Below are 24038 nucleotides of genomic sequence, written 5' to 3' on the forward strand. Positions count from 1 at the left end.
TGAGTGCTTTGGCGTTCTAACGTTTTAACTGTCACTCATTCTGTGGGGCACTCTTCTGTCTTCGTGTCTGTGAAGAACAAGAATTTCAGGATGTATATTGTACACATTCTCTGATATTAAATGGGACTATTGAACCATTGGCTAATCACAGTCTCAAGCAAGCAATGGTGAACTCCGGCAAGAAAATACAATTTCATTAACGTGGCTGAGTCCCCGAACATAGAAATATGGGTATTACCAGACATTTCAACAAGACCAGCTGCCGAAATCATGAAACCACTGTGACAAAGGGGCGCCGAGTTCTCTTTCAAGTGTCAACCTCTTATTGCGTTCACGCACTGTCCGGTATATGGCTTAATTGAGGACACCGTTATGTATCATTGAAAAGATTATTTATAATAAATGTTCGATTCATTATTAGCTGTCCCAAAATATATGAATCTATTTTGAAGCTTAGTAAGTATTTCTCGCGTCGATCCCGGGTGAATGGCCATTGAGTATTGTGTAACTCCGATCTGTTGGAGTGTGGCGACATCGACTGGACTGAACATTAACTACAGCACGGTGAAGAATGATCTGCCAGAAAGCACATCGGGCATTTCATATCACAATGTGCAATTTGCCGTTTCAGACCATCAATGGGAAAGAGCAATCTCAAAATCGACAGAAGGGTATCGGTGTAGTGCACGTGGGTCAACCAAGCTGACGCGAATTGTACCTGGAGTATCCACAGACGCTGCGTCGGGCATTCCGCTTTCCCACCACTTCCATGCAGAATTCCAGTGTCTGCATTTCTTTGCTTTCAATAATCGACTTTGTTTTCGGTGGGATCCTTGTGAGTGCCAAAATCGTTGAAAGAATATTTTCTTGTTTTAAATGTTATAGCAGCCTCTAACACTTAATGGGCTTTAAGCAAGCATTTATCGAATTCTAAAAGTATTCAGTGTATTTTCAAATACATCTGTTAGGTTTTACATAAAGACAAAGTAAGTTAAACACGTTGAGACTTTCAAATCTAAACTCGATAGTTATTTCAGTACACTATATGGATAGCAAACTGGCAAGCTTTGTTGGGCCGAATGGCCTGTTCTTGTCAAACACTTTACAATATTCTAATTTCAGCAAATGTAACCTTCACCTATTGGACGTGGACAGTTACCACGCCCTCGAGGTTGAAGAAAACCAGCCTCTCTTTTTTTAAAGCCACAGAGAGTTGTAGAAACTCGGGCTGTGTGAGGGGAAAGCGTACTATCGCTTTTCGGGAAACCGGACGCCCGAAGTTTCTGGCAGAGCGACAGCGCCGTGGCTCTCCTTGTTCATAGATCTCCCGTTCTCCCGTGGTCTTACAAAAGGAACGCCATTTGTAACATCGGCCTCTATAACTTTGGATCTCCGACCCAATTTGTTATCACTGTAAACTGACCTACTGGAGAGGCACGGACGCTGACTGAGAAAATGGCTTCTATTCACCGGCACAAGCAGGCGTTTTCCCGGAGGCCCTCACGGTAGATTCAACGAAACTCAAAATAATTTCTAACTCTTCCGTTTTGGAGTATTGTGAGCTGAATTGGGCCCCTTACATTCGAAAGGATGTGCTGAAAATGGAGAGGGTTCAAGGGAGAAACCTATCGAATGTCGAAAGTCCTTAATAGAGCGAATGTGGACAGGATGTTTCCAGTGCCGGCAGAGTGTAAGACCATAGGGCACGGCCTCAGAGTAGAGGGGCGTACTTTTAGAACAGATGACGAGGAGTATCTTAGTCAACCCTCATTCCTCTGAATTCTAGTGAAGACAGGCTCAGAGGTATCGAATGTTGTTCATATAACAAGCTGTTCTATCCTGGAATCACTTTCATGAACCTCTTTGAAACCTTTCCATTTTCAGCACATGGTTTCTAAAATAAGGGGCCCAAACCTGCTCTCAATACTTCAATGAGGCCTTAACAGTGCTTTATAAAGTCTCAACATTACATCCTTGCCTTTATATTCTAGTCCTCTTGAAATGAATGTTAACATCGCATTTGTTTTTCTCACCATAGACTCACCCTGCATACCACGAGCTTATCAGTAGGTCTGTGGAACATACCCAGAATGTGAAGCCGTACTAATGGAGCCAAGTCACAGATTGATAAAGGGAAGAGACAAACATTATCTCAGCTGAAATGTTGTCCTTCACACATTACCATCTTTTGTAAACTTTTTTTTACAGGGTAAAAAGGCAAAGGATGTACATATGGGAATCTCAAACACAACAGCCCATCAATTCTGTTGTGGTGGTCAATTCATCAGCACTCGAATGCCACTAATCCTTGACTGTGAAGAAGGAGGAGATGCTTGAGAAGACAGCACAGCAGTCATAGCACGGAGAACTCAAACGCTGATAAATGGCCACAGTTAAAAGTAGTGAGGCATCATCCACTGGCTCTCTTTTTGAGAGGAATCCACTGGGCCACTGCTGCTGGAGGTGCACCACCAAGTTCACTGGCTCTACGTGTGGGACACAATCATCAAAGCATTCAATCTGCAGAAACACCAGTGAGTTCACACTGGAGAGACCATTCATCTATTCCAAGTGTGTCAATGGATTTATTCAGTCTCCTGAGCTACTGAAAACCCAGCCAGTCCACACAGAGGAGTGTCCATGCATCTATTGAGTGTGTGATGAGATTCATTCAGTTAACCCAACCTGGAAGGCTCCAGAAAGTTCACAATAAGTAGAGGTCACACTTCTGTCCTCAGTGAGCAAAGAGATTTACTCAATCATCCTACCGGCTGAAACACCAGCAACTTCACATCAGGGAGGAAGTTCAAATAAGCTGTATGTTAAATTTTTAACCATCACGGTGGCTGAATAAAGTTGAAAATTCATGAGGGACTGTTGATGTCAGATTTTGCTGTTATTACGGCTGCTTGTCACACCTGGGACTGAACCCTGATCACCGAGTATTGGAGGGGTTCTCTTGATGCTTTATATTTGCATTTCTCAATCTGTTTTAGGCTTTGATAGTTGACAGACAGAATGAATTACAATCAGTTTTAAGTTTAGTAGCACCAGTATATGTCGTGAAATTTGTTAACTTACCAGCAGTAGTACAGTGCCATACAAGATAATATAGAAAAATAAATAAGTAAATTAATTACAGTCAGTAAGTATAATATATGTATATTAAATAGTTAATTTAAAATAGTGCAAAAACAGAAATAAGAAAAAAGTGTGGTAGTGTTCATGGACTCCATATCCATTTAGGAATCAGCTGGCAAAGGGGAAGGAGGTGTCCTGAATTATTGAGTGTGTGCCTTCAGGCTTCTGTACCGCTGTAACAATGAGAAGAGGGCATATCCTGAGTAAGGGAGTCCTTAATACTGGACGCTACCTTTCCTAGAATCCTTGAAGATATCTTTAATACTATGGAGGCTGGTGCCCATTACCGAGCTGACTAACTTTCCAACTTTCAGTTGCTTCTTTTGATCCTGTGAGGTAGCCTCCCCCCCCCCCATACGAGACAATGATGGAGCCTGTCAGAATGCTCTCCGCGGCACATCTATAGAAGTTTTCAAATCTCCTCAAACTAATGAAATATAGCCTCTGTCTTGCCTTCTTTATAGCTGCATGCCTGTTGAAAATGACTATATTGTGTATGGGAGTTTGCTGCATTAAAGTAGCTGTTGAGTTCTTCACACAGGAACATTGACTGGTTTTCAGGGATGTGACAGAGGGAAACCTGTGCTTACAGCCATTTTGAATCTTATGTATTTATATTTATTATATACCTGAAATTGTATTAAACAATCTTGAATCATGAATGTGCTATTTGTAACTAGATGTACGGGGTTTTGCACTTTGTTCCAAAAGGAACGATGTTTAATTTAACCGTCTATATGCATATAATCGAATGTCTCTAGGATCTTAAACTTGAACTTGAATGGCATCTTGCTTACCCAGCAACCTCCGCGCTTCAGAATTCGTCAGTGATCAAGTGCGCAGAAGCCGGGCCTCCCGGATCACGCATGCGTTCTGTACACAAATTGCTCTGAAGAAGCGGATGGCGGTAGGCCTTTCGTCTTGCTTTTTGTAAATATTCTGATGAGTTAAAAACTTTTCCAAATTTCATTGTTAATTGAATGCTAGTTATTGTGTGGCATCTTATAGCACCTATAAGACATTCATCCACAAGAGGCAATGTTTGTATGAGCCGTGAATATTAACCATAGAAAAGTACAGTACAGTAACAGGCCTTTCGACCCTTGAACCATTTAATCTGCCCATTCCTATCGACATGCACCGAGATCATAGTCTTCCTTACCCATACCATCCAAGTACCTATCCGAACTTCTCCTAAACGTTGAAATCAAGCTCGCACGCACTATTTGTGCTGGTAGCTCGGTCCACACTTTCACGACCCTCTGAAGTTCCCACATGTTTCCCCCTTAAATTCATCTTTCACTCCTAATCCATGACGTCTAGTTGTAGTCCCACCCAACCTCAGTGGAAAAAGCCTGCCTGCATTTACCCTATCTATATCCCTCAAAACTTTGTATACCTCTATCAAATCTCAGGATCAGAATCAGGTTTATTATCACTGGCATGTGACTTGAAATCTGTTAACTTAGCAGCAGTACAATGCAATACATAATATAGAAGGAAAAAAACAATAAAATCAATTACAATATGTATATTTAATACCTTTAAAATCGTGCAAGAAACAGAAATACTATATATTTAAAAAGTGAGGTAGTGTCCAAGGGTTCAATGGCCATTTAGGAACTAGATGGCAGAGGAGAAGAAGCTGTTCCTGAATCGCTGAGTGTGTGCCTTCAGGCTTCTGTACCTCCTTCCTGATGGCAACAGTGAGAAAAGGGCATCTCCTGGGTGCTGGAGGTCCTTAATAATGGACGCTGCTTTTCTGAGACACCATACCTTGAAGATATCCTGGGTACTTTGTAGGCTAGTACCCAAGATGGAGCCAACTAAGTTTGCAATCCTTTGCAGCTTCTTTCGGTCCTGTGCAGTACCCCTCCCCCATACCGACAAAGATACATTGAGATAACATCTGCTGTTGACCTTTCCTAGTCCCCTCAATCTTCAACATTCCAAGGAATAATGTCCTAACCTATTAAATCTTTCCTTATAACTTAGGTCCTCCAGACCTGGCGACATCCTTGTAAATTTTCTCTGTACTCTTTCAACTTTATTTACATCTTTCCTGTAGATAGATGACCAAAACTTCACACAATACTCCAAATTAGGCCACACCAACATCTTAAACAACTTCAACATAACATCTCCTGTCCTGTACTCAGTACTTTGATTTATGAAGGCCAGTGTGCCAAAAGTTTTCCTTACAACTCGATCAGCCTGTGATGCCACTTTCAATGAACTATGGACCTGTATTCCTTGATCCCTTTGTTCTACCATATTCTCAGTGCCCTACCATTCACTGTGTAAAACTGGTTGGTACTACCAAAGTGCAGCACTTCACTCTTGTGTGCATTACATTCCATCTGCCATTTTTCCAGATGGTCCCGATTCTGCTGCAGGCCATGATAGTCTATCTCACTGTACATTACACCTCCACCCCCCCCCCCCCACCACTCTTGGAGTCATCCACAAAATTTACTGATCCAGTTAAGCACATTATCATGCAGATCATTGAAACAAATGACAAACAACAATGAACTAGAATTGCCAATTGTCGCGATGATGTGTCTAACTACAGAGTGGGGAATGTCATCTCCCTGATGGTCCTGAACAAGCTGTCATGCATGCAGCCAGCTCACTGACTGCAACAGAAGAGAACAATGGACAAATTGAGAAGAAAGCCTTGGGAATCATCTTTGCTGTGAAGAAATTCCACAAGGTGCTTTATGGCATACTCTTCATTCTCCTTACCAATCACAAACTACTGTCGTGCATCCTCTGGTCTAAGAAAGGCATCCCAGTGTATATAGCCAACCATCTGCAAAAGTGGATAGGATGGTATTAGCCTATGATTTTGAAACTTAGGCAGATGCCCTCTCCAGAATTATGAAGCAGCAGGTTTGTGAAAACGAAGACACAGTTGTTTCTGCAATTTCGACTAACTGTAAAGTCCATCAGGTGCTATTGGAGGTCTTCCAGTCATGGTCAACTAGATCAGAGCAGAATCATCTGCAGATATTCCATTAACAGATGGCCAGTCCAGGTTGAGGAGGATGTTGCACCCTTCTTGCATCGCTGTTAACTGTGACCATCTCCTGCCTAATGTTTGGAGAAAGAATAGTAATTCCACAAATACTTCAACCAGAAGTACTGAAATAATTCCGTTGTAGTCACCCGAGCATCAATCAAATGAAAACCCTGGCAAAAACCTTTGTGTACTGGTCGGTATAGATAAGATAAAACACTGTGCAGATGCAAGCTGTGTACCCAGTGCTCTATGACAGCAAAGAATCCAAGTAGAGACAGTCCACAACCATAGCCTTAGACTGCCAAACTTTGGTATTGAGTATGTATTGACTCCACTGGCCCAATCAATAATGCCTATGAGTTCAACAATGACAGAAGTTACCATTCAACAGCTGCAGATCTTCAATTCTAGTTCATTGACGACAAGTTGCAGGGGGATGGGAGGCAGAGTGCCAGAACAGATGTGGGGAGGATATGGAGACATGTTGTTAAGAACTCAGGAATCAAAAGGTTGAGCGTGATATGACTAATGTTCTGTGCTGCGTATACTTCAATGTAAGAAGTATTGTAGAAAAGTTAGATGAGCACAGGGCTTGGATCAACACATGAAATTATGATATCATAGCCATTAGTGAGACTTGGTTGCAGAGGGTGCCAGACTGGCAGTTCAGTATTCCAAGGTTCTGTTCTTTTGGACTCGACAGAGTTGGGAGGGAATAAAGGGGGAGAGGTGGTGTTACTAGTCAGGGAAAATGTCACGACAGTGCTCAGGCAGGCCAGACTGGAGAACTCGTTTAGTGAAGCCTTATGACTGGTACTGAGATTAGGAAAGTTACGACCATGTTAATGGGACTATACTATGGCTCACCTAACAGTCCGTGGGATTTGAAGGAACAAGTTTGAAGAGAGATTGCAGACTGTTGCAAGAAACATAAGGTTACTATAGTAGGTGATTTTTTTTTACTCTCCACATATTGATTGAGATTCCCATACTGGAAAAGGACTAGATGTATCGTTTGTTAAATGTATTCAGGAACATTTCCTTAATCAGTATATAGAAGTCCCAATGGGTGAGTGTGTGATACTTGATCTCCTGTTAAATGAGGCAGGGCAGGTGACAGAAGTTTGTGTAGGGGAACCCTCTGCATCTGGTGCTCATAATTACATTAGCTTCAAAATAAATATGGAAAAATATAGGTCTGGTCCGCAGGTTGAGATTCTAAATTGGAGAAAGGCCAGATTTGATAGCATCAGAAATGGTCTGGCAAGTGTGGATTGAGACAGGCTGTTTTCTGGCAAAGGTGTACTTGGTAAGTGGGAAGCCTTCAAAAGTGAAATTTTGAGTACAAAGCTTGCACGTGCCTGTCAAAATAAAAGATAAAGTTAACAGGTTGAGGGAACCTTGGCTTTCAAGAGATATTGAGGCCCTGGTTAAGCAATAAAAGGAGGTGCATATCAGGTATAGGCAGGAAGGAACAAATGAGGTACTTATGGAGTAAAAGAAATGCAAGAGAACATTTAAAAGAGGAATCAGGAGGGCTAAGAAAAGGCATGAGGTTGCTCTAGCAGACAAAGTGAAGGGGAATCCCAAGGGCTTCAACAGAATTGTTAAGGGCAAAAGGATTGCAAGGGACAAAACTAGAAGATCAGAGTGGTAATCTGTGTGTGCAGCCAAAAGAGATGGGGGAGATCCTAAATCGATTTTTTTTGCCTCTGTACTTATTCAGGAGATCAAACTCAAATCAAATTCAAGTTTAATTATCATTCAACTATATATGAACACAGGCAAATGAAACACCTCACCTCACCTCCACTGAAGGACAGAACCGACAGGAGAGGCCATACCCCAACCGAGCATGAGCGCCATGCTACAGCGCCTCTGAACTGCAGCAGCAGGCAAGCCCACTGCTTGAGGCCTAGTTCTCATTGCAACCGAGTCCACGTAGCTCCCCCACCATCTGTCTTCCCACCAAACATTGGGCATAGAGTCTACAGAAGTGAGACAAAACAGCAACAAGGACAGTGACTCTATACGGATGACAAAGGAGGAGATGCTTGCTGTCGAGGCAAATTTGGGTGGATAAATTCCCAAAGCCTGACAAAGTGTTCCCTCAGAACCTGTGGGAGGCAGGTGCAGAAATAGCTGGAGCCCTAGCAGAGGTATCTAAATGAGATATCAGAGGATTGGAGGATAACTAATGTTCCGCTGTTTAGGAAAGGCTCTAAAATTAAACTAGGAAAATATGTCTGGTCACCCTGGCATCAGAAAATCTTTGGAAGATATTCTCAGGGACTGGATAAATGAGAATTTGGATAGACAGGGACTGATTAGTGATAGTCAGCATGGCTTTTGTACATGGTAGATTGTACCTAACCAATCTTAAGGAGTTTTTCGAGGAAGTTACCATGAATGTTGATGAATGCAAGCCAATGGATGGTGCCATGGGTTTTAGCAAGGCACTTGACAAGGTCCTGAACAAGAGGTTGGTCAGGAAGGTTCAGTTGCTTGGCATTCAGTAAATTGGATTAGACATTGGTTTTGTGGGAGAAGCCAGAGAGTGGTAGTCGGTGGATGTCTCTGACTGGAGGTTGTGACTAGAAGAGTGCTGCAGGGATCAGTGCCAGATCATTGTTATTTGTCATCCGTATTAGCCATCTGGATGATGATGTGGTTAACTGAATCAGCAAATCTGCAGATGACACCAAGACTTGGGGTGTCGCGGATAGCGAAACAGGCTATCAGAGCCTGTAACGAGATCTGGAAAAGTGGGGGCAGATGAAATTTAATGCAAAAACAAGTGTGAGGTATTGCACTTCAGTAGGACCAATCAGAACAGATCTTACACAGAGAACAGTCAAGTATTGAAGAGTGCTGTAGATCAAAGGGGTCTGGGAATACTGGTGCATAATTCATTGAAACTGGTGGCTCAGAGTTATAAAGGAAGCTGTTGGCATATTGGCCTTATAAATCAAAGTACTGAATACAAAAGTGGGGTGTTACGTTGAAGTTGTATGATGCATTGGTGAGGCCTAATTTGGAGTATTGTGCGCGGTTTTGGTCATCTACCTACAGGAAACATGTAAATAAGGTTGAGAGTACAGAAAAAAATTTACAAGGATGTTGCCAGCACCGGAGAACTTGAATTGTAAGGAAAGGTTGAATAGGTTAGCACCTTATTGCTTGAACATAGAAAACTGAGTGGAGACTTGATAGAGGTTTGCAAGATTATGAAAGCTATAGATGGGTAAATGCAAGCAGGCTTTTTCCACTGAAGGTTGGTGGGATTATAACTAGAAGTCATGGGTCAAGGGTGAAAGGTGAAATATTTAAAGGGAATATGAGGGGAATCATCTCCACTGAGAGGGTCATGAGAGTGTGGAAGGAGCTGCCAGTACAAGTGGCGCATGTGAGCTCTATTTCAAAGTTTAGGAGAAGTTTGGTTAGGAGTATGGAGGGCTATGGTCCAGATGCAGGCTGATAGAACGAGGCAGCAAAAATGCTTCAGCACAGACTAGATGGTCCAAAGGGCCTGTTTCTGTGGTGTACTTTTTATGACTTTATAAGAGCCTCAATGAGTATCGCCCAGTGTACTCACATCTACGATGATGAAGTGCTTTGAATGGTTGGTCATGGCTAGAATCAACTCCTGCTTAAGGACCTGGATCTTCTGCCTAACTCCATAATGGGTCGACAACACATGCAGTCTCATTGGCTGTCCACTAGGCCTTGGACAGTTTCCTCAGGCTGCTGTTTATTGACTACATCTCAGTGCTCAACACAATCATACCCTCAGTTCTACTTAAAAAGAGCTTCAAAACCTTGGCCTCTGTACTTCCCCCTGTATCTGGATCCTTGACTTCCTCACCAGGAGCCCACAGTCTGCGCGCATCAGAAATAACATCTCCTCCTTGCTGACATTCAGGACTGCTGCACCTGAAGGATGTGTTCTTAGCCCACTGCACTATTCTCTCCACGGCAACTATAGTATGGTTAAGTACAGCTCAAACACCATCCATAAATTTGCCAATGAGACAACTGTTTTCAGCAGAATTTCAGATGGTGTCAAGGAGGCATACTGGAGTGAGATAGATAAATCAGCTTGTTGAGTGATGTCTCAGGTATAACTTTGCACTCAGTGTCACTGAGACTTGTGATTGTGGACTTCAGGAAGGTTAAGTCGAAGGAACACACAGCAATCCTCATCAAGGGTTAAGGTGTGGGAAGAGTGAGTAGTTTCAAATTCCTGGGTGTCAACCTCTCTGATGTTCTGTCCTGGACTAAACATATTGAAGAAGGGACAACAGCGACTATATTTCATCAGGAGTTTGGGAAGAATTGGTATGTCACCAAAGAGACTCACAAATTTTTACGTATGTACCATGGAGAACATTCTAACTGGTTGCATTGACTGTCTGGTATGGAGGGGTCACTGCACAGTATTGAAAAAGTTGTAGAAAGTTGGAGATTCGAACTCCATTTTGGGCACTAGCCTCCCCAGCGTCCAGGACACCTTCAAAATACGATGCCTCAAAAAGGCACCATCAGTCATTAAGAATCTCCATGGTCTAGGTCTAGGACATGCCTGTTTCCTATTGCTACCATCACAGGGGAGCTCCAGGAGCCTGAAGCGACACAGTCAACATTTCAGGAACAGTTGATTCCCCTCTGCCATCAGATTTCTGAATAGACAATGAACCCATGAACACCTCTTCAGAATATATTTCCCTATCTTTTTGCACTATTTATGTATTTTTTACATATACATCTTATTGTGATTGGTCATTTTTATTACTATGTTCTGCAATGTAGTGCTGCCACAAAGCAGCAAATATCATGATGTATGCCAGTGATATTAAACTTGAGCCTGATTCTTGATGGTCAGGATTTGACCTTCCACGAAGGTTGAATCTCATTGCAACAGTGATATCAGAGGTTACCATAGAGAATAATCTCATCTGAAATGTTGCCCTGCACCCATTCATGTCTTTTGTAAATCTTTTTACAGGTCAAAACAGCAAAGAATTTGTTTATGTGAATCTGAAACACAACAATGCAACAGTTCTGCGGTGTCTTGTCAGTTCACATTGATCATTGAATGTGGAGGTGGAGTTGCTGAGAAGGACCACATCAGTTGTAGGATGGAGACCCCAAGCATGTGGTCAGTATAGGGATGAGATTTGATGAACCCACCTGGAGATAATCCTTGTAAATTGTCTTCAAGTTATTAAAGGAGTGGCCAGATATTTCCTTTGTGACACCAATATATCTGTTGTTGATGCTTGGAGATGAAGTATCTCATCCCAGCTGGAACGGTTCATTGTGTTTGAAGTGAAGTTGTCTATTGTGACCTAATAAAATCCAAAGGAAATGAGGTGCTGAGAATATACCAGTGTATGTCACTAGAGGTCAGGTCTTCAGCTGCATTGATTGTGTGACAGATTCACTACGTCTGTCATTTGATTTGAATTGCCAATAGGGTGATATCACTCACCTGTTCTCAGTGTGGGAAAGGATTCACTCACTCAGCCAACCCACACACACACACACACACACACACACACACACACCAGTGAGTCACAGTGAAGAGAGGCCATTCACCTGCTCTGTGTGGGGGAGGAGATCTACTTGGTCATGCAGCCTGAAGATACATCATCAAGTTCACACCATAGTGAGATGGTTCACCTGTTATGACTGCAGGAAGCCATACGTTCTGTGATCCTACATCAGAAAATCCACACCAGTGGGAGGCCATTCACCTGCTCAGACCGTGGGAAGAGATTCACTCACTCAGCTGATCTGCAGACATACCAGTGAGGTCACAACTGTTCTGTGTGGAGGAAATATTCACTCGGTCATCTGATCTGCTGACACGCAGGAAAGTTCACACTGGGAAGAGCCCAGACACCTGCTCAGTCTGTGTGAAGAGATTCACTCAGTCATCCCATCTACAGCTAAGCCATTCAGTTCCCACTGGGGAGATGCAGGTCATCTGCTCAGACTGTGGGAAAGGATTCACTCAGTCATCGTATCTACAGAAACACCTGCGAGTTCACACTATAACGAGGCCGTTCACTTGCTCAGACTGTGGGAAAGGATTCACTCAATCATCGTATCTACAGAAACACCTGCAGGTTCACACTATAACGAGGCCGTTCACTTGCTCAGACTGTGGGAGAGGATTCACCCGGTCATTTAACCTACTGGCACACAAGTCAGTTCACACTGGGGAGAGGCCATTCATCTGCTCAGACTGTGGGAAGGGATTCACTCGTTCATCTGCCTTACTGGCACACCGGTCAGTTCACACTGGAGACAGTCCGTTCACTTGCACAGAATGTGGGAAGGGATTTAGTTGGTTATCCCACCTGCAGACACATCAGCAAGTTCATACTGGGGAGAGGCCATTCACCTGCTCAGACTGTGGGAAAGGATTCATTCGGTCATCTAACTTAGTAGCACACCAGTCTGTTCACACTGGGGAGAGACCATTTGCCTGCTTAGACTGTGAGAAGCGATTTACACGATCATCTCAACTGAAGGAACATCAGCGAGTTCACACTGGGGAGAGACCGTTCACCTGCTCAGAGTGTGGGAAGGGGTTCGCACGGTCATCTTACCTACTGGCACACCAGTCAGTTCACACTGGGGAGAGGCCATTTACGTGCTCAGACTGTGGGAAGAGATTCACTCGGTCATCCCACCTACAGACACACCAGCGAGTTCACACTGGGGAGAGGCCATTCAGCTGCTCTGCATGTGGGAAGGGATTCAGTCAGTCATCCCACCTTGTGACACACTACCGAGTTCACACTGGATTAAAAAGTTGATGGACATTTAACCAACTCATTGCTGAATCCAGAGGCAAGTTCACGAGTGACTGTTGGTGTCAAACTTTGTAATTATTGCTGCTGCTCATCACACCCAGTTCTGCATCCTGGTCACTGGGCATGGGAGCAACATATTTTGCGGATGTTCACCTTTAATGGGACTAGAGTTTAGTATTCTAGATTTGTGACAAATAAATCAATTCTGCCTTAAACTCTGTCTCATGTACTTTGAGAATCTACAACACATCCAGTGTAGAGTAGGGAGATAAACCAGCCTAGCTGGTCCCTTCCGATGTTTCTGTTCCACAACAGTTCTTTTAAACCCATCCCTGCTATTCACTTCTCACTCTCCCTGAGTTGATGGGTTTTCAAACAGTCACCACTCTGTGGGTGAAGAGGTTTCCTTTAAATTTCCTGCATGATTTTCTACAGACGATGATGAGCTGACTGCAGTTATCTCTGACATGTTCTTTATCCCTCAAATCGCTGGGCTAAGGAAAATTGATATTGGTAGGTAACCTACTTATTCCCTGCTCATTTCAGTTTTGTGGGTCATTTTCACTGCTAAAGGGCTGAGTGTCACACAGCTGGGTTGCTAGAATACACCACTGTCCTCGAAAGTCTGAAAGTTCCTCATTTGTGTGGCAAAATAAAAACCCCAGATTAAGTAAAAGACAGTTACAGAAATCTAAAAAAGATGTTGGTTTAGCTTTACCTAATTTTAGATTTTACTATTGGGCGAATAATATTCAAAATTTAATATATTGGAAACTAGATTTAGATTTACCATTGTGCCCACAGTGGGTAAATTTAGAATGTAATGATGCACAAGGATATTCTTTATTTTCTGTTCTTGGTTCCTCTCTCCCTGTTGATTTAGTTAAACTTAATAAACAGATATCTAACCCTATTGTCAAACATACATTACGAATTTGGTTTCAATTTCGTAAGTTTTTTACTCTGAAAAACTTCGTTCTTGATAGCCCTATCTTTCTTAATTTTTTCTTTAAACCTTCTTCAACAGATCAAGCTTTTAGCATATGGAAAAGGAAAGGTATAATATGTTTTCGTGATCTTTTCTTTGAAGGTAGTTTGATGTCTTTTGATCAACTTTCTAACAAATTTAAGTTACCTAAATCTAATTTTTTTAGATACTTACAAATTAGAAATTTTTTGTATAAAGTTTTACCATCCTTTCCTAATTCAACCTTGATAGATTTTTCAGATATGATTTTTACTTTAAATCCCTGTCAGAAGGGATTAGTGGCTCTTATTTATAAAAGGATTATGAAGCTACAACCAGAGGTATCGGGCAGAATTAAACAGGAATGGGAAAAAGAACTTCAATACAATATATCAACGGAAAAATGGGAAAAAAATTTACAAATGGTTAATTCTTCTTCTATATGTGCTAAACATGCTCTAATACAATTTAAGGTCGTATATAGAGCTCATATGTCTAAAGATAAACTTGCTCGGTTTTATTCTCATGTTAATCCTCAATGTGACCAATGCCATTTAAATGTGGCTTCATTGACCCACATGTTTTGGTCATGTCCTACCTTACATAATTATTGGAAGGACATATTTGCTACCATTTCCTCAGTTTGGAATATTGATTTACAACCTCATTCTATCACTGCAATTTTTGGTATACCAAATGAAGATGATAGTCGATTCTCCCCTTCAATTAGACGAATGATTGCCTTTGTAACATTAATGGCCAGGAGATCTATATTACAAAATTGGAAAGAAGTAAATCCTCCTACCACATTTCAGTGGTTCTCTCAAACTATTTCTTGTTTAAGTTTAGAAAAAATTAGAAGTACTGTTTTTGATTCATCAATTAAATTTGAAGAAACTTGGGGACCGTTCATTCGACACTTTCATATGAATTAGTTTGGCTTCTTCCAGACCTTTACTCTTTTTATTCTTGTTCTGGTACGGAGTTCCGGAGTTTCTGACACTATCATATACATATAAACTATTATTATTGCCCATGTTAGTTTCGGTTTATTTTTTTTTATTTCTTTAAATATACATTTTTTCTTGTATTTTATATATTTTTTTCTTCTGATGATTATTTCTAATCTTTTTCATGTATAATCAATATAGATTATTGTACGATCTTTTTTTTGCTGATAGCTTAATAAGATATTGTTATCTTGTTACTAATTTAATTCTAAGTCTAATGTATTCATAACCTATTTAATATAATACTATGTTATGTTTTTCTTTTTATAAAAATTAATAAAAAGATTGAACAAGAAAAAAGAAAGAAAGCAGAATAGGGAATCATTAGTTGAATGTTCAGTGGAGCAGAGTCAGAAACTAGATGGGTCAGCACAGGGCATGGTTTCGGACTGCGGAAAGTGGTGGTGGTAAGACCATATGAAGAATGGGGGGCATGGCAATAAATGACAAATAGCAACATTTGGAAACTGATCAACCAGAAAAAAATTAGGTTCATTTTGACTGTTTATACACACAATGACTGTTGACATTGACTATATTACTTGTGGGAACTTGCTGTGTTAAACTGGTTACACACACACAATGCTGGAGGAACTCAACAGGACAGGCAGTATCTATAGAAAAAAAGTACAGTCAGTATTTCGGGCCGAGACCTGCTGATGTCTCAACCCAAAAAGTCAACTGTACTTTTTCCATAGATGCTGCCTGGCGTACCGAGTTCCTCCAGCATTTTGTGTGTGTGGCCGATTTAACACGGCAAGTTCCCACAAGTAATATAGTCAATGTCAACAGCCATTGGATTTCCAGCATCTGCAGATTTTCTTTCGTTTGTGTTAAACTGGCTTTTCTCAAACTGGTTTCATTTGGTAGAGGGTAGGCAGTGCTTGTTAACACTTTCCATGGCACTGTTCTTAACTAGAATCTCTGAGCTTCAGGATCAACCATTGCAAATCAAGTGCACATGTGCTGAGAGTCCACAGTTGTACTGAAAGTTGCAGATGCATTCAGTGGACAAAAGGCCCTGGGAATGAGTGTGCTGGACCTCCCAGGCACAGCTGAAATCAAATGTTCCTCATATGAAAACCCTTTCATTCCCAGAATCATCCTTGTGAGCCTTCTCCAATGCCAGCACATCTTAGATGAGGAGTCCAAAACTGTTCACAATACTCAAGGTGAGGTCTCGCCAGTGTCTTATAAAGCCTCAGCATCACATCCCTGCTTTTGTATTCTACACCTCTTGAAATGAATGCTGGTATTGCATTTCCTTTTCTCACCACCAACTCTACCTGTAGGTTGTTCTTTAAGGTGTTCTGCACAAGGACTTACAAGTCCCTTTGCAACTCGGATTCCCTGTTAGAAAATAGTCTGCACTTTATTTCTTCTACTAAAGTGAATGACCATGCATTTTCCAACATTGTATTTCATTTGCCACTTTCTTGACCATTCTCCTAATCTGTCTAAGTTCTTCTGCAGCCTACCTGTTTCCTCAACACTATCTGCCCCTTCACCAATCTTTGTATCATCTGCAAACTTGGCTACAAAGCCATCTATTCCATCAAATAAATCATTGATATACAGCATAAAGAGAAGTGATCCCAACACTGATCCCTGCAAAACACCACTAGTCTCTGGTAGCCAACTAGTAAAGGATCCTTTTATTCCCACTCATTGCCTCCTATCAATCAGCCAATGCTCTAACCATGCCTGAAACTGTCCTGTAATACCATGGGCTCTTAACTTGGTAGGCAGCCTCATGTGTGGCACTTTGTCAAAGGCCTTCTGAAAGTCCTAATATACAACATCCATTGCATCCCCTTTATCTATCCTACTTGTAATCTTCTTAAAGAATTTCAACAGGTTTGTCAGGCAAGATTTTTCCTTAAGGAAACCATGCTGACTTTGTCCTGTGTTCTCCTGTGTCACCAAGTACTCCATAACCTCATCCTTAACAATTGACTCCAATATCTTCCCAACCACTGAGGTCAGGTTAACTGGTCTATATTTTCCTTTCTATTGCCTTCCTCCTTTCTTAAAAAGTGGAGTGACATTTGTAATTTTCCATTCCACTGGCACCATTCCAGAGTCCAATGATTTTTGAAAGATCATCACTAATGCTTCCACAATCTCTATTGCTACCTCTTTCAAAACCCACAGGTGCCGTTCATCTGGCCTGGGTGACTTAGGTCTTTCAGCATTTTGAACACTTCTCCCTTGTAATAGTAACTGCACTCACTTCTCTTCCCTCACACCCTTCAGCATCTGACACACTGCTATTGTTTTCCATAGTGAAGACTGATGCAAAACACTCATTTAGTTCATCTGCCATCTCCTTGTCCTCTGTGTTAATATTTCTCCAGCCTCATTTTCTAGCAGTCCTAGATTCACTCTCATCTCTTTTATTTTACTATCCACTTTGATTTTGTTTGCCAGCTTGCTTTTATATTTAATCTTTTCCCTCCTAGTGATTCTTTTAGTTGGGCTCTGTAGGTTCTGCTGCTCTGCTGTCATCCCTGCCAGTACAGTTGGCCCTCCTTATCCGCGGATTCTGCACGCGCAGGTTCAACCAACTGCGGATCAGGAAAACCTGGAAGTTCTCTCTCTGGCACTTGTTTTTAGAAAGTGATTTTTTTTCTTGTCATTTTCCCTAAACAATACAGAATAACAACTATTTACATTGTATTAGGTATTTTAAGTAATCTAGAGATGATTTTAAAGTACAGGCAATCCCCGGGTTATGAACGAGTTCCATTCCTGAGTCCGTCTTTAAGTCAGATTTGAAGTCGGAACAGGAACACCCGGTATTACGTAGCCTCAGTAAAATATTTGTCTTAATATATAGTACATATTTTACCTTTCTATGCATATAAAACACTTAAGAAACATATGTATTTCAATAATTAAACCACTGCGTTGCTTTCATCAGGGCAGGGGCTTTCAAATGCTCCATTAAAATTGTTCCGATCGTTGACCAACTGTAGCTTAACGCTTTTCCAATGACTGATGGTGGTTCACCTCTTTCCGATCGCTTTATTACTTACACTTATTTTCAATCGTGATCGTGATTATTTTCGTGAACAGAAACACTGCCGATTCAGAGGTCCGCTGCCAGGTCCTAACGTCCACCAACTGAGACAGGTTAAGTCAGATCTGGGGTTCCACTGGGTCCTAAAAACCACCGCATTGCAACAGGTTAAATAAGGGACTTGAGCATCCGCATTTTTTAGTATCCGCTGAGGGTCCCAGAACCAATCCCCCACGGCTGAGGAGGGCCGACTGTATCTCCTTCCCATTTACTTTGGCCACCTCCTCTCTCATACCACTGAAATTTCCTTTACTGCACTGAAATACTGCTACGTCAGATTTTACTTTCTATCAGATTTTAAATTGAGCTCAATCATATTGTGATCACTGTCTCCTAAGAGTTCTTTTACCTTAAGCTCCCTAATCAGCTCTGGTTCATTACCCAATTCAGTAAGATCAAGGACAAACTGCACTAAAAAGCTATGTCATAAGTATTCAACAAACTTACTCTCTTGAGATCCATTACCAACCTGATTTTCCCAATTGACCTGCATGTTGAAATCTCCCATGACTATCATAACATTGCCCTTTTGACACACTTTTTCTATTTCCCATTGAAATCTGTGGTGCACATCCCACCTACTGTTGGGAGGCCTTTATATAACTGCCATTACCTACTACTGACATTCATTGATGTCATTGTTGAGCTCACCACCGTTAATCTCCTCAGGGTCACAGTGATTAGAAAGTCTCCATAAGGAACCATGTAAATACCTTGTGCACCTAATAGAGCAGTGGGACATGCCCAGAACTCTTAAGCTTTTGCAATGGGCAAAGACAAATTAAGCCAAATCACAGATACTGTAAATGACAAGTAGGATTGTCCCATTATGATTCAGCCAGCTCGACAGTTAGGGAATTTGATGCTGAGCCCAGATGCCCGACCATGACAGGATAGGAGGTGAAAATTTGTTCTCTTTATCTTGTGTAGACCCTCAGTACAACAGTATGATGTCACAGCTCACCTGGGTCTAAAACTATCTCATCCAAAATGCTGTTCTTCACTCATTGGCGTGTACAGTGTAGGGGTGAGATTTTGATAAAGCAATCTGGAAATAAACTTTATAAGTTGTCTTCAAGTCATTGAAGAAGTGACCAGATGTTTCCTTTGTAACCAGTAGATTTGTTGTTAATCCTTGGAAACATGCATCTGCTTTGTGTTGAAATAAAGTGTTCTGTTTTAGCTTTTCATTGAAACCCATTAGATCCAGGGCCATATGCTCAGCTGTTTGAAGATTTATTCTGTTTCTGAACTACTGACACATCAGACAGTTCACACTGGGATGAAGCCATTCACCTGCTCTTTATGTCTGAAAAAATTTCCTTGGTCATCCCACCTGTAGACACACCAGCAAGTTCACAGTGGGGAGTCTATTTATCTGCTCTGACTGTGAAAAGGGATAGCCTGAAACTGCTAATACATCAGCAAGTTCACACCAGGGAGAGGCAATTAATTTGCTCCATGTGCGGGAAGGGATTTCCTCATTTATCCCATCTCGGGATACACTGGCAAGTTTGCACTGGAGAGAAGCCATTTCCCTGTTCAGAGTGTGGGAAGGGATTTACTCAATCATCCAACATCGTGACACACCAGTGAGCTCACACAAGAGGAGACTGTTAATTTGTTCCATGTGTTGAAAGGGATCACTAATTCATTCCTCCTGAAAAGACAGCAACAGGTTCATTCTGGAAAGAAGCTATTCACCTGCTCAGACAGTGGAAATTGACCTGTCATCTAACCTCCAGGCATACCAGCGTGTTCACAGTGGGGAGACCATGTATATGCTCTGTCTTTGGGAAGGGATTCACTCGGTTTTCCAACCTACAGATACACCAGTGAAGTCACATTGGAGACAGGCCATTTTTCAGCTCAAACTGTAGGAAGGGATTCAGTAATCCCAGTTTGTGAGGCAATAACAAGTTCACACTGAGGGGCTGTAAATCTGTCCTGTGTGTGCAAAAAGGGTTTCTTGGTCAATCCACCTGCCTACAAATCACTGAGTTTGCACAGGGGAGACAGTTTAAATAAACTATTTTGATTTTTTTAATCATCACATTTGGTGGATCCAGTTGCAAGTTCAAGAGTGTCTGTTGGTGTCAGATTCTGCAGGTATTACTGCCGTTCATCACAACTGATGAACTGAACCCTGATCACTGGACATGGGAGGGGTTTGTTCTGGTGACATTAGCCTTCAATTGACTGGAGCTAAATATTATGAATTTGTCATAAATTGGTTCTATTTTAAATCTTGTGTCTCAGGTCCTTACTGGCTCTGTAATACACAGTAGAGAGGCCTTTCTGCCCCTCTGGTCCCTGCCTGTTCTGTCTCCTTCCATTACACTGTTGCAATGTCAGAAGAATACATGATTTACCCCCAGACACATCCTGCCTCCTGGTTTCAGGGGCTTAGTTTCCTGTTTATTTGAATTCCTGTCGCTGCATTTATTATTCAAGGTTATTCTTGATTTGCAGTCTTGTCCAGCTGCTCCTGAGTGGTCAAGTCTCCCATCATACACTAGTTTTAACCATTTCTTCAAGGGGGAAGGCAGAGGGAAAATTAAATCATGTTTCCGGCTCTTTTCAATATTATGGTCCATTTTGTCTGCTTCCAATTGCCACAGAATCAGTTTTACTATCACTGACACATGTCATGAAATTTCTTGGTTCTCGGCAGCTGTACAGTGCAAAAAAAAACAGAAATTGTTCATGTTGCAAAAGTAAATGAATTGATAGTAGGAAAGAAGAATAGCAAGGTGGACTATCCCAAAATCTGATCATAGAGGGAAGAAGTGTTTGGAAATTATTGATTCTGTGTCTTCAGGCAGCCTTACCTTCTCCCTGTTTGCACTAAAAAGAAAAGGATGATGAGAGTCCTTAATGATGGATACCACCTGCTTGAGGTATAATTTCTTGAAGGCAACATGAATATACTGTAGGACTGCCGTCGGCAGCTCTGAGATCACAGCCATTAGGGAATCAGGAGGCTCATCGTCTGCTGAGGGCTAGATCTGGGGCATTTTAAGTCTGGCAATCCAGGTCTGCATAAGAAAACCAGATACAATTTGAGGAGGGCTATTTCAAGAGCCAAGAAACAATTTTGGGAGTAGTTAGAGGCGACATCGGCAGGATTTGCAGACCATTACTTCTTACAAAACAAAACCCAGTATCATGAATGGCAATGTCAATGATGACCAGACGAGCTCAATGCCTTTCATACTCACTTTGAATGGGAGAATAAAGCCACAGCTATGAGGATCTGCGCAGCATCCAATGACCCTGTGATTTCTGTCTCGGAGGCTGACGTCAGGCTATCTTTCAAGAGGGTGAATGCTCACAAGATGGCAGCGCCTATGGAGTACCTGGTCAGGCTCTGAAAGCCCATACCAACCAACTGGCGGCAGTATTGAAAGACATTTTCAATCTTTCACTGCGACTTTTGGAACTTCCCACTTGCTTCAAAAGGGCAACATGAACTGCCTCAATGACTATCGTAGAGTCTCACATCTATACTGAGGAAGGTTGGTCATGATTAGAATCAACAGCTGTCTCAGGAAGCACCTGGACCCACTGCAATTTGCTCACCTACACAAAAGGTGTACATTGAACGTGAACTCAATGGCTCTCCATGCAGCCTTGGATCACCTGGACAATGCAAGTACCTAGCAAAACACACAAAATGCTGGAGGAACTCAATGGGCTAGGCAGCATCCATGGAAAAGAGTACAGTCGATGTTTTGGGCAGAGACCGTTTGGCAGGACTGGAGAATAAGACCTGAGGAGTAGATTTGAAAGGTGGGAAGAGGGGAGAGAGAAATGGCAAGTGATAGGTGAAACTTGGAGGGGGAGGGATGAAGCAAAGAGCTAGGAAGTTGATTGGTGAAAGAGACAGAAAGCCATAGAAGAAAGTTGGGAGGGGAGTCGTGCGGAGAGGAGCATCAGAGGATGGTGATGGGCGGGTGAGGAGAAAATGTGAGAGAGGGACAAGGGAATGGGAAATGGAGCAGAGGGGTGGGGGAATGGAGGCATTACTGGAAGTTGAAGAAATCAATGTATATGCCATCAGGTTGGAGGCTACCCAAATGGAATAAGGTGTTGTTTCTTCAACCTAAGTGTGGCCTTATCCCGATAGTGGAGGAGGCCATAGATGGATACATTGGAATGGGAAGTGGAATTAAAATGGGTGGCCACTAGGAGATCCCGCTTGTTCTGGCAGACTGAGCATAGATACTTGGCAAAACAGACTCCCTATCTATGTCGGGTCTCATCAATATACAAGAGGCCACAACAGGAGCACCAAACAGTGTATGACCCCAACAGAATCACAGGTGAAGGGTCGCCTCACCTGGAAGGACTGTTTCGGGCCCTGAATGGCAGTGAGGGAGGAGGTGTAGGGGCAGGTGAAGCACTTGTTCTATTTGCAAGGTTAAGTGCCAGGAGGGAGAACAGTGGGGAGGGACAAATGGACAAGGGAGTCACGTAGGGAGTGGGGGTGGGGGAGGGAAGAATGTGTTTGGGGGTGAGATCCAGTTGGAAGTGGCGGAAGATTTGGAGAATTATGTGTTGGACATGGAGGCTGGTGGAGTTGTAGGTGAGGACAAAAGGAATCCTATCCCTGGTAGTGTGGCGGGTGGATGGGGTAAGAGCAGACATGCATGAAATGGAGGAAATGCAGTTGAGGGCAGTGTTGATGGGTAGCCACGGGCACTCACATGGGTTCCAGCTATGCCTGCCTGTTTGTTGGCTACGTGGAACAGTCTATGTTGCAAGCCTACACTGGTGACCATCCCACACTTTTCCTACACTACATCGACAACTAAGTTGTTGCTGCTTCCTGCATCCATGCTGAACTCATTGATTTCACCCACTTTGCCTCCGATGAATTCAGCATGGGTGCAGGAAGCAGCACCAATAAGATGATAGGGGCCAGGGAACCTGAAATCCTTGACAAGATCAAGAGTATGTGAGGTGTCGTGGAGGTAGGTGGGGAGGGACTGAACCGGAGGGAGGGGATAAAACAGAATCAAGACATGCAGATAGGAGTTCAGTGGGACAGAAACAAGCTGAAACAATGGGTCTACCTGGACAAACAGGTTTGTGGATTTTGGGTAGGAGGTAGAAGTGGGAGGTGTGGAGTGTAGGAACTATGAGGTTGATGGCAGTGGAAACTGTTTGTCCAGGTTGACCCATTGTTTCAGTTTGTTCCTGTCCTAAGCATTTTCTGTGTGTTGCTTGATTTCCAGCATCTGCAGATTTTCTCTTGTTTGTAATGCAAATACCTATGTCAGGATGTTGTTGGCTGACTATAGCTGAGCATGTAATGCCATTATTCCTACCGCCCTGATTGAAAAGCAACAGAGCCTAGGACTTTGTACCTTCCTCTCTACTGGATCCTCAACTTCCTAACGGAAAGACCACAATCGGTGCAGATTGGAAATAACATCTCCCCTTGATGACACTGGTGCACCACAGGGATGTGTGCTTAGCCCACTGCTCTACTCTCTCTACATCCATGACTGTGTGGCTAGACATAGCTCAAATGCCATCTATAAATTTGCTGATTAATCAACCATTGTCAGAATTTCAGATGGTGACGAAAGGGCGTACAGGAGCGAGATATACCAATTAGTTGAGTGGTGTTGCAGCAGCAACCTTGCACTCAATGTCTGCAACACCAAAGAGCTGTTTGAGAACTTCAGGAAGGGTAAGATAAGGGAACACAAACAAATCCTCATTGAGGCATCAGAAGTGGAGAAAGTGAGCAATTTCAAGTTTCTGGGTATCGTCTCCGAGGACCCAACCTGGGCGCAACGTATTGATGCAAGCTATAAAGAAGGCAAGACAGCAGCTATATTTCTTTAGAAGTTTGAGGAGATTTTGTTTGTCAACTAAAACACTCGACAACTTCTACAAATGTACTGTGGAGAGCATTTTGACTGGCTGATATGGGGGAGGGGGGTGCCACTACATAAGATCAAAGTAAGTTGCAGAA

General features: G+C 42.4%; 1 protein-coding gene across 2 annotated transcripts; it reads left to right on the forward strand.

Annotated features, from left to right (window-relative positions):
- The first annotated feature begins 565 nt into the window (after nt 1–565).
- LOC132379422 (zinc finger protein 239-like) lies at nt 566–15104 on the forward strand. 2 transcript variants are annotated; one of them, XM_059947265.1, is made up of 2 exons: nt 566–4048; nt 11172–15104. In XM_059947265.1, exon 2 carries the CDS (start codon nt 12145–12147, stop codon nt 12991–12993), a length of 849 nt encoding a protein of 282 aa, XP_059803248.1. In that variant the 5' UTR covers nt 566–4048; nt 11172–12144; the 3' UTR covers nt 12994–15104. The 2 variants fall into 2 exon arrangements, with proteins under 2 accessions (XP_059803248.1, XP_059803249.1); XM_059947266.1 differs by having other exon boundaries at nt 3984–4071.
- Nucleotides 15105–24038: the final 8934 nt, after the last annotated feature.

Source organism: Hypanus sabinus, chromosome 22 (assembly GCF_030144855.1).
Source record: "Hypanus sabinus isolate sHypSab1 chromosome 22, sHypSab1.hap1, whole genome shotgun sequence".
Lineage (NCBI taxonomy): Eukaryota > Metazoa > Chordata > Chondrichthyes > Myliobatiformes > Dasyatidae > Hypanus > Hypanus sabinus.

Bases quoted from the DNA above. Each gene is read 5' to 3' on its own strand.
- LOC132379422 (XM_059947265.1), top strand. From the start codon at position 12,145: ATGCAGGTCATCTGCTCAGACTGTGGGAAAGGATTCACTCAGTCATCG.